Genomic DNA, 12,151 nt, shown 5'->3' on the forward strand with positions numbered 1-12,151 from the left:
ATATAGTCATCCTGAGCACTATTATTCCTACTTAAACAAATACAGAATATTTTTAAGCTATTTGCTTGAAAGTAAAGTAACATATAATTTTTAAAAAAATCAATTATTTAATTATGAAAACCACAACATTAAAAGATAATCCCTTCCCTAGAAGGGCATTATACCTTATACCTAAGATTGGTTCTGGGTAGAAGCCAACTATTCTAACCTGACACTGAGGAACTGCAGTGAAAGGGAGAGGATTGAAAAAGGGAAATCCCCATGACTCCATCTTCATTTACATGGACTATGAACGTAGGTTTTAGAACTGGCATTATGCAGACATCTCAACTGACTGAAAACTGTTATGACAGTAAAAGCAAATATTTGGAAAAAAAACCCCCACAAACACCAGAATGCAGAGGGTTTTTTGCAAAACTTGAATTTTTACCTTGGTCATTTTTTCTGAAAATTAGACTCCTCTCAGAATGACACTTTGAATCTTATTCATTAACAGATTAACTCTCCTGAAGGAAAGAGTTGTCTTGCTACAGAAGCAGTGCTGCTTGCATTTCCAAACAGATTTTACAGACAGTAGTGTTGCCGTAAAAGTCTGTAAAAAAGACTCCGAGCCAAGTTTTGTAGGAGATAAGATAATGGGCAGGCACTTTAATGAGCAACCCCGCTCATCCAGGAATACATCGACGCGTGTGCAAGCTCTGAGTTCTATAGCTTTTATAATATAACCTATCCAATCACTACTGTCCACATGTCCAGTTCCACCTCTGTCCCCTCCCAGTTCCCACCCCTGTTGAATTGGGGCTGGGGTCGTTGGGACCCTCTGTCTTCATCCACCTCCTCTTCTTCAGCACACAAAGGTTCTCTGGACGCTCTCCAGTGCTTTGGGTCACACTGCTCATGTTTATGTTCTCTCTGATATTCTTTAATCTGGTACCTTGAGAAAGAGACTAAATAGCTGGCAGATCTTAACTGCCTGTTCTGGAGCAGGGGTAGAGATAGGAGGACTTTATACTATAAGCTGCTAAATATTAATTCACTAAAATCTACAGCATTACATCTACTGTGTTCCTAAAATCTACAAAATATGAAAATTGAAAAATCAAAAAACCCCTTTGGCATCAGTAGTAACAAAGGACTCATCTGTTGCTAAAAGGAATTATTGCTACTCTAAAACTGACCTATTCCTTGCATCCTCTAAACATGAAACCTCAAGTTGTATCATTAATAGCCATATGAATTTGTAATAAAGTTCTGAATTTTACTATTTTTGTCTACAGTTGTAATTGCTTTCTAAGGGGTGTTTATAAGCCTTTTTCTTTTAGGAAAGAAAATTCAACTATTAAATATTTTCTGTGTACTTTGAATTAAACAACTAATTTTGAGTTTCCTTCCAGAAAGGAAGGAGTATTACATAGTAAAAACATTTTTATGTATTTATTTGCAACTATGGGAGACATGACTATATTAAATTGTCTTCTTAATGCAGACTGAAAATATTTCCACTACTTTTCTCACAAGAATCAAAATTTAGTTATTCATAACATCATATTCAAACAGGTGATGCCTGAGAAAATCACTTTCCAGAGGCAAAATTCAGTTTTGTGATGTTAGGTTGCTGTCATTCAGCATCTTCAAAATTCATTTATTTCTACTAGCTCATTGAGCAGATTAGGTGTAACTTTCAATTTTTTCTTGAAATTGAAAAACATGCAAGCCAAAACAGCAATAGAACCAGTGCTACTGACAACATAAAATAAATCAATAGTCAGATGCTATTTATAAATGTTTTCAGTGATATTCAAGTCAAAATTTCCTTCAAATTTGAAGTTTGCTTTCTAGTTACTATAAATTCCCAGACTTATCTCTCTTCACATACCCATATTCATTATTTAGACTTATAACACTTCTGGGTAAAACTTGTGCATCGACAACTGACTTGATACAATTCATACTAAAGCAGTGGCTCAGGAAGTTTTCCAGAATACAATTCTGATATTTTATTTGCAAACACACTAAAAAGCCAATGCATTGTCCAGACATGAATACCCTCTTACATCTAAGAGATGTAAACACAAACCACTGCTCATGCTTCTATTTTAATATAATTATAGTTGTGACAGGTCTCTTTTCAGTAAACGAGGCCTTTCAGACTACACATGCTACTTGTTTTTGCTTTGTTTTCAAAGATTCTTTTTGACAGACTGAACATTATCACACTGGCTCCTTCTTGTCTCCAGCCCAGAAACTACTGTTGTCTAAATATGCCAAAAAGGGCTACCCACTTTTGATATGACTGTTGAAAGATATGCACTGGCATACACCCATAATTTCACAGTATGAAGGCTTGCTTAACATCTTTATCAGTGACCTGGAGGAGGAAACAGAACACACTCATGATGTCTGCAGATAAACAGCTGGGAAAGGGAAGCATCTGACACTCCAGGGAAAGCAGGACTTGTAGAAGCGACCCAGACAGTCTGAAGGTTAACAACAGCCTCATGAAATACAATGAGGACAAATGACAAACACCAAGTCCTGTCCCAGCAAGGCAAGCCCTGCAGCCATGAGGCTATGGCTGGAAAACAGCTCTGGGACATGACCCTGGGCACAGGAGGGCTGTGAGCTGAGCCAGGGCCACCCATGTGCCCAGGCAGCAACATCAGCAATCAGTGCCCCAGGTATTGTGAGCAGGTCACAGCCCTGGGAGCCAAGGAAGGGTACCCTCTGCTTGATGCTTGTCAGATCCTATCCAGTTTGCATCCCCAACACAGAAACACAAAAACAAATGGTGGGAAGTAAGCAGAGGCTACCATGACAGTGGGGCTGGAGACCTTGTGCAGTGAGGAGTGGCTGTAGGACTAGGGCTGGTTCAGGGGCACCCAACAGCTCCTCCATTCCCTCCCATCAACATGGCACTGATGGGAGGGAGTGGAGGACACATAGTCAGGCTCTTCCCAGTGCTGTGTGGGAGAAGGGCTAGAGGTAGCAAGACCATGAAGAGAGACCAGGGGTGGATTTGGGCAGATTGGGCCACCTTTGGCCAGGGGAAGTTTCACACCCTGGCAAGGAGGGGTGAAGTCCTGAGCAGCCCAGTCTCACCCTATGGCTGAGCCTCTGGTGGTCCCTGAGAGCATGAATTGTTCTGCCATTGTGTGAAACACAGCAGAACAATTTCCTCTAACAGACAAGAGTAAACCTAAACATTTGGTCCTTTTAGCCTTCTCTTCTCTCCAAATGGGCAAACTTCCTTTGAACTTTCTCACATCAGTTAAATCTCCCAACAGGTAAAGAAGTCAGTACACTTTTCTGGTTCAGACTGCATCAGAACTATTATATAAATATAAGTAGCTTTGTTTATACTTTCAGTTTCTAACTTTTTTTACCTTATAACTACTGAATTTATTCTGCTTAATATAGAACAATTTCTCTTTCAATGAATGACATCTTATTTTCTTATTAATTTCTCCCACCACAGTAGCCATCCTGTATGTTACCTCTGGAAAGCCATGCAAGCAATGCTTCATGGGTACAGTCCAAGGTCTGCTTTTGCAGAGGTGAACTACATATTTGCAAAGACAATAATAAATTGAAGGTAGGCACATGCTCATTCATTCACCCATTCTACTTAAAGACAAGTACTGAGTTACTATATGAAGTTAATCACAAAAATACTTCACTTTGTTTCCCTGTCAGGTCAATCTTTCTTATCATACTAATCATGCACCAGCAATAAGCAGCAACATCTCTACTGTGATGGCTTTTGACAAAGGTGCAGGACTCACCCCTCCTGCCTTTAGCAGCTTTCTTCTGAACTCCTCTGTCGGGTTGTTGAATGTGAGCTTTTCACAGCGGAGGTGATTTACAGGTGGGTGGCCTTCAAGGTGCAGGAATAAGTCATAGTCAAATCGAACTTTCTTAGGTTCTTCCTGAGGGTTGAAAACAACCAGATAGAAATATCTAACACCAAAACTAAGTTGAAACATGAGCTACATACAGACTGTCAATTAAAATTAAAACTATGTCATTTTTAACCATTCTTTGTGTTCTTGGACACACATGTTGGAATTCATCAAGTGTCATCTGAGCTACAGTAAATCAGAGATGCTCCTATCAGTTCATGGTAACTCAAGGTAAAATACATGAACTTCATGAAGTCCTGACAAGGCTTAATTGACACTTAAGTAATGTTTGGCACAGGCTACAGATATGCAAATAGGCAAATGTCATTATTCAGCTGACACAAGGTAACTCAGTCACCAACACAATCACACTTCTGAGCCCTAGAGAGTACTGAAGACACTGCAGCAAGTTTTGAATGCAACTTCCTCCACTAAAGCCAAACTATTGTTTTTCTTCAGAAGCTGTAGTATGAAACTGTTGCAGCCAACTATATTTGATTTCCTATTTATGGAGTCTGCTCATTTATTGAAGAAACTTCATTGCCTTGAACAAGTGTGGCCAGATAGATATCAAGGGTTCCACCAGAGTTTACAAGCAATCAAAATTCTCTGCCACTGCAGTGAAAAATGAAACTGAATGTTCCCTGTAGCAATACAAAGAGAGAAAGAACAGGAAAGGCCAATGTATCTTGGAAGAAATTACTGCTCTACTGCCCTGAGAAAGCCTCAGCTGAAAAAGGACACTGGTGGCATCAAACAGACTTCAGTATCTTTTCTCTGGTATTACAAATTAAGTATTTTGTGTTACACATTTACACAGCCTCTTCCAGATTCTGCATGTAAGTGTTTTTTTAAGGCACTGTTAAGTAGCCCTTCCTGCCAAGGTCCTGATGTGCAACAGAACTCACCAAACCAATGTCACTCTTAGGGCAGAACACAAATAAAAAGGTAAACTAAGGAAAATTTTAGTAAAAATGGAACAATGAGGGAAGAGGAGGAAGAGATGCATCAAAACCTTAGCACACATCTAACGCTGCACGTGATCAAAATACATGCTCTGTTCCATGACAGATGTTTAAAAAAATTCACATTAACCGTGTTTAATTTTGATAGCATAGAAATCGCAAGTTATTGTAAAAGTTAAATCAGAGGCTTCAAACACAGTCATGGGACATACTAATTGTCCTATCTCTAAACTTGGAGTGGAAAAAAGAGAAGGCTGCCTGAATTAAAAGGGCCTGAATAAAAAGTTGTCTGTTTCTGAAGACTGAAGAAAGCAGTTCTCTTAGATTGAACTATTTTCTTGGCAGATCATTTTCAAAGGCAACCACGGATGATGGTATTTCTTATTGTTACAAATATTAATGCATGATTTCACACAGAAATTCCTGGTCTGCTTAGAAAGCTGTGATGCTGCAACAGACAACACGCTGGTACCAGCAGCTTTGCCATTGAAGCAGAGTTGTAAGAATTTATAAGTGGAAGTCTTCAAAGAACTTTCTGGCAAGTCCGATGAATATAACCAGTGATTAAAAGGCAGACTTTTACTACACAAAAGACTCAGTATCACTGCACGGCCTTTATTTTAAAAGCAGTGGGAGAATGAAGACAGAATACGCTGCATTTTATGAGCCTTATCCTATATGGACTATATGTTCCAGAGTAGGAGTCTTTTGACCTAAAACCATTTTTTACCAACTTTGTATCAATGACTAAAAACTATAGCCTGCTGCTGCTGGGTAGTGGGTGTTGGTTGTCATTGCCCTAACTCTTTAAAGTTTGAAATATTTCTCCATTATGGCCAAATATCTATTAAATTCTTTACCAGTTTCTGTGTAGTCCTGGGAATGGGCACCTTTTAATTCTCCTTGGTGCAGGGTGGCTTCCTGTATCCATGCTTTCTCTATTCATTTGTCAGCTTTGCAAAAATGATGATGGTGTGTCTCCTCTTCCTCCTTCTATCTATCTCCTATTTTTCTCTACTGGAATATTTGAAAAATGGCTTAGGGGAGGAAGAACAGCCAAGCCAGAAGAAAAGGGTAATTTGCCAGCTCAGTTTTTATGCCACTGTTCCTTTGTATTCACCCACCCCAGGGAAGGGCATGCTGCTGCAGCTGCGTGAAGAGCTAACTGACTCAGTCCAACTGCTGCTTGTTGTATTCCATGACACCAAAATAGGGGTAAGGGATGTTTGAAAACTTTCTAATTCCACATGCTGCTTGAGAGTGAGGCAAGTTGCCCTCTTGATATCAGTTTATGTCAGAACTCCTGCTGGAGGACTTCTGAGACTTGCAGGTCTCCACAGTCAGCACAGGCAGGCAAAAGTCTGAGTGGAAAACAAAAAAAGAAATGTCGGGCAGGAAGCTTTCTGTAGAGGTGCTTCAGTGTTTGACTCACTGCCTTCTGAGTTACTTTGCACAGTTTTTGGATGAACATTTAACAGATGAATTAAGGAAAATGAGCTGCTTTCCATTAGGTTTCCTGAATGAATCAAAACAGCTTCCCTAACAGAGGCAGGGCTAAAAAGCACACAAAAAAGGCAATCAGCTCACTGAGGGAATTCTATTTTCAACAGCAAACAGGGTAGACCAAGACCTGCTCTTCACAGATTGATACAGGGAATTTGTCACAATTACCTGCTCAAAACCTACAACTTAACAAACTGCCCAAGCAGAATTATCCACACCTCACACCCTAACAGAGCTTTATGTAAAAGATATTGTAATACTGGAATACATACTTGAAGGCATACATAGGTAGCTCTAAACACAAATTTTAAGTGATCAGTGTTCCAGTATTTTAGCATGCACTTCTATTTTCTTTCTGGTTTAGTCTTTCACCAAGCATTCAACACATTAAAGATGTAGTGTTGATTTGATTAAAGCAATTAAGTTAAACTACATCTTGGTAATAAAAAATAAACACAAAGGTATCTTAGAAGCACATGCTAATTATCATAACAGCTCCACCAAGGCACACAACACCTAAAGGAAACCTAAGTAATTCCAGATATTAATGTACATTAAACCTTGCAAGTTTTTTGATCTTTAATGTCACTGAAATTCAATTCTTCTTATCTGAATTAGTCATTAGTAATACAGACCTTGTTACATATATTAAAGAAAACCTCTGTATTTCTATCTGAGAGACTCAGAGTAAGTGCAGGATTTACTAAGAGTATAAGATACAACAATAACATCAGCTTTGTAGAATGGCACTGGGTGTGGTTTGAAACTGAGTCCCAGTAAAGTTGATTTGAGTAGAATGACTGCTTACATGCAGTCTAAAAGAAACTCTTCTATAACACAGAGGATGTAAGATTAAAAAGAAAACTATTTTGAAAGATCAAAACCTGAACAAATTATAAAGTTTTGCAATACTAAAACAGAACAGTAAGTTCATTGTGTTATGAACAGAATCAAGATTGGTTTCCTTTCCCCAAGTTTAAGTGATTCTTAAACTTCCTTAGGTACCATGTAAAGTCTATCCACTTTTGAGCAGAGCTAGTAATTTTTCTGAATAATTGTCTTCTTTTTTTATCAAGTAATCCTAACTTCCCAAAGTTATCTACTAAACACTGTCCCCCAAGGGTCAGTACTGGGCCTAGTATTGTTTAACTTCTCCATCAGTGACTTGGATGAAGGGACAGATGTCTCCTCAGGGAGTTCACTGACAATACAAAGCTGGAAGGAGTGGCTGATACCCCAGAGTGCTGTGAAGCCCTTCAGAAGGACCTTGATAGGTTGGAGAGATGGATAGAGAAGGACTGTCCGAACTTCAACAACGGCAAGGGCAGGCTCCTGCACCTAAGATACAATAACCTCAGGCACCACTACAGGCCTGGGGACTGACCTGGTGGAAAGCAGCCCTGTGGAGAAGGACCTGGGGATCCTGGTGGACAACAAGCTGTTCATGAGCCAGCAGTGTGCCCTGGGGGCAAAGAAGACCAATGGTATCCTGGGGTACATTAGGAAGAGCATTGTCAGCAGGTCAAGGGAGGTGATCCTGCCCCTCTGCTCAGCCCTAGAGAGGCCACATGTGGAGTGCTGTGTCCAGTTCTGGGCTCATCAGTACAAGACAGACATGGAGCTCCTGGAGCAGGTCCACTGGAGAGTTACAAAGATCAATAAGGGACTGGAGCATCTCTCTTATGTGGACAGGCTGAGTCAGTTGGGCCTGCTCAGACTTTAGAAGAGACAACTGAGAGGGGATCTCATCAATGTATGCAAGTATCTGGAGGGAGTGTGTCAAGAGGATGGAGCCAGGCTCTTCTCAGTGGTGCTGAGCAATAAAGAGGCAATGCAGAAAAAACTGGTGCACGGGAAGTTCCAGCTGAATATGAGGGAAAACTCCTCCACCCTGTGGGTGACAGTGCACTGGAACAGATTGCTCAGAGAGTCTCCCTCACGGGATATTCAAGAACCACCTGGATGTGATCCTGTGCCATGTGCTCTAGGATGGCCTTGCTTGAGGAGGGTGGTTGGACCAGATGACTGACTGTGGTCCCTTACAACCTGACCCATTCTGTGATTCTGTGAAATACAGTTACACATTTCTAAAAGTTACAGTAATATTGAGTTGAGGAACACCACTAACAAAGATGGCTTTAAGACTAGTTTTTAACCAAGTTTAAAAATTAAACTTTAAAACTTTAGAAAAACCTCACTTACACATGATTTTTAATTTTTTTAAATGAAAAATATGAGATTCCATACCTTGTTTTTGAAGTAAACTTCAATTGGTAAAATGAAACCAGCATATCCTGATTCTTCAACTTTGTAGGGTGGATCCTTGCACACTGAAAGAGAGAAAAATATGTAATTAAAACAAAAAAAAATCATGTTTTTAATGCATAAGGAAACCACATGAGTAGATCTGCGACAATAGTTCCATGTGGCACCATTAGAAAACCATGCACACATAGGGCATAGCTGTACACAACTCAGTCCGAATTTTGCAAATGAATCATTTGTGCCTGCATAAAACCTGCAGTTTAGGGATGGCAAATCTTTATTTCTTCATTTTGTTCTTTATCGTTTCAGACTGCTAAAGTAGAACTACCAGGGACTTCAATACCAGGTGGAACAAGTAACTACTCACATGGTTACAGAGGCTCTGTAGCCACAGCTTGTTCTGGGAATTGAAAACACATAGGATTCTATCCCAAGTAAGTAAAACATGTAAAGGGAAGAAAAATGCCATTCATGTATTCACAACCTAACACTAATAAAATCCTAATTCTGATAAATGTATTTTTAAAAAATACATTAATTAAACTAGGATTAATGCTAAAAAAATAGAAATCTTCATTATTACAGGAAGGGGGAAACACAACACAATATTCCAGTACATAGTGGAGAACCTCAGGAAGCTTAACTATTGTATTATGCTAAAACAATATCTAGGTTTTCCTTACGAGATTCAGACTTCTGTAATATTACAATGACTATTACTAGCTCAAATATAAAATCTTTTCAAGTTTTCAGTTTAAGCAAGGGCTTTTACTTACTTCACATCCCCACAGTACTGAACACAAGCTCTCTGAAGAAAGTGACATTAGTCTGTCAATTCCAGACAATGATAAAAAACAGGTTGTTATGGAACTTGGAAGAGAAGCCCTCTGCCTTCACCTGGTTGACTTCATGACAATTTCATTACAGAATTCAATTGCATGTAACAAGCACAAAGGCAGGCTGAGCTTGAGAAACCACACATCTCCTGCAGCATCAACTCAGATGCTTCAAAATGTGGCACTGCTGTGTATCACAGACCATGTCTAAAGCACTGCCATCTCAACCACGTTTTTTCTACTGTGGACTGATGTGATTTATAAACAAAGACTGGTAGAATTATGCGATTTATAAACAAAAGGTTGACTTCTTCAGAAACATTTGCTCTAGCTCTGTCAGTCTAGCTGACTGGAAAAAAATCTGAACTCCCAGATGAATCACCATTTGCTCAGATAATTACTTCTTTCAGAACTGCCTGGTAGTTTACAAAAAACAAGTCTTGCAATTAATTGTACATGGACTGACTACCAAAATTATTCTTTTTAGCAAAGCACCACAGATGTGCACTTTCTTCCCTCTATCATCCCAAAAGCATGACAAGCACCATCAGACACATCCAGGAATATAAACACTGCTGCATTCCCAACAGTATAATCAGCACTCCAGCTTTCTGAGGACATACAAGCTAGTAAATGAACACAGCAGAATTTTCTCCTAGTACCTTGCCATTGCCCTCCTGCTTTGCTAGCACAAAACCCTCTGAGGGTGAGGAAGATTACAAGTCCTTGCTCTCCTACTGCAGTTGTCTATCACTATCCAGTTCACTTCATCCAATCAATGGAAGGGAAAAGAATGGCAAAAACAGAGCAAGAATAATCTCTTTTAGAGACTCTTCTGCAACTCTGTCCTCTTGTAGCTAGAGAATTTAGTTTGGAAATTCAGCAGGAAAAAAAGAGAGACTATAGTTTGTAGAGTGGTATTTAAAAGATTTTGAAGAAAAGTGTTATGATGATTGGTCAAATCTGAGAGGTGATTTCAAACAGACTAAAGTCTTCAGCTGGAAACAGAGCATTTTGTGTTAGAATCTCTTAGAAGTAGTATTTAACCTTGTGTTTAGAGTAACCAGGGCTTCAGTGACAAGTGTGATTTAGCCAATCCAACAAGCAACTATCCTAGCAAGGTTCCTGAGTGGAAAATTACAGAATATTCTGAGTTGGAAGGGACCCACATGGACCATTGAGTCCAACTCTTAATTGAATGGCACATAGAGCAATCAAATGCTCAACCCTGGCATTATTATCACCAGGATCTAATCAACTGAGCTAGAGAAGTGGCAAGAGTTAGATTACCTATCTACTGAAAAGGTAGTAAGAGTGAAAAAACCCCAGAAGAGCTGAGGAAGGGAAAACCACCCAAACCTGCAATGGATAAGGAAAAGCAAATTACAAATACAGACCAACAGATCAAAACCATCAACAGAAATTAGAAAGCAGTAATTTTGAAATAAGAAGCATGGAAACCATAAAAGTCTTCCCAAAGCTCATTAAAAAAAGCAGCTACACTAGACCAGGTAGTAAAACAGAAAACTCTAATCTAATTTTAGGAGTGACATTTTCTGTATATTATCCAACCATTGAATAGCTTCTTCATCACTTGAGAACTATCTAATACATAAGATAAGAGGGCAGAAAAGTCTCAAAGTCCAGGATTGAGTTTGGACTCAGCCACACCTATCAGGAATTCAGAAAGCAAGGGGGTCCTCCCTGAACCTTGTGACTCAATGTGAGGGTCTCCCTTTCCCTTTTGCATCCTTACACTTTCCTATCTGTGGTTTCTACTTAAATTATTCTAAGCTGATTCTAAGACAGTTTTCCACTGTGCATTTCATCCATGCAGTAATAGAGCAGTAACAGTAGCAGAGTGAACCTTGCCACTGACCTTTGTTAAGTCACACTCTCTCAAATTTATATTAATCCTACATTTGGAAATACCTTTGCCTGTGATTTTTAAGGGATCTAAACCACTCATTTGCAACATTTTCCCAAGTCACCATTAGGCATGATAGAGCCCTGCAGTGAACGAACTCCTTGTTCCACTTTGTATGTAGAGATTTTATTTTACCGATTAAACTGTCTTTATCTCAACCCATGAGTTTTCTTACTTTTACCCTTCCAGTTCTCTCCCCCATCCCACTGTGGGGAAGTGAGTAAGCTGCTGGGTGGTGTTCAGATGCTAGCTGGGGATAAAACAAAGCAGTCACCCTTTCCAGGACTTCCAGCAGCAACATTTTTCTTGACATCAATAGATTCTCAGACACCTGTAAACTTGCAAACTTGAGTGCACATCACAGATGATGCAAAGGTCCTTCTGCTGACTGAAGGACACAAAAAACTGTTAGCTATATTCTACACTGCACACACAAGCTATAGCCTTTAATGAGGCATATGGAAATTACTGGAGATGTCTAGGACCATTCAAAGTTTATGAATCCCATTCTTTCTGTCTGACCCCTGAGGTTTCCACCACCAAGATGGGAATGAGACAGAGAGAGAGAAGGGAAAAGAAGGAAAAAGAGTATTTTTAGACTGAAGTTACTCCTGCACTACACTTCATCTTTGCATCCCAGATGTTATTTTATTCAATATAAAGCAGTTCTCAATAAAGACTGTTAAAAAATATATGCATGTATGTCTCAGGTATCAATACACTGGAGTATACGACTTCCAGAAAGCACCTGTTCTG

General features: G+C 39.5%; 1 protein-coding gene across 1 annotated transcript in view; it reads right to left on the reverse strand.

The window, feature by feature from the left end:
* The window catches only part of MLLT3 (MLLT3 super elongation complex subunit), a 105,619-nt gene that overhangs the window by 47,830 nt on the left and 45,638 nt on the right, over nt 1–12,151 (reverse strand). The window contains exons 3-4 of the mRNA XM_071581193.1: nt 8,615–8,697; nt 3,783–3,926 (exon numbers count right to left, since the gene is read on the reverse strand). Of these exons, the coding sequence (XP_071437294.1) occupies nt 3,783–3,926; nt 8,615–8,697 (227 nt within the window). The remainder of the gene's footprint in view (nt 1–3,782; nt 3,927–8,614; nt 8,698–12,151) is intronic.

Source organism: Pithys albifrons, chromosome Z (genome assembly GCF_047495875.1).
Source record: "Pithys albifrons albifrons isolate INPA30051 chromosome Z, PitAlb_v1, whole genome shotgun sequence".
NCBI classification, from domain to species: domain Eukaryota; kingdom Metazoa; phylum Chordata; class Aves; order Passeriformes; family Thamnophilidae; genus Pithys; species Pithys albifrons.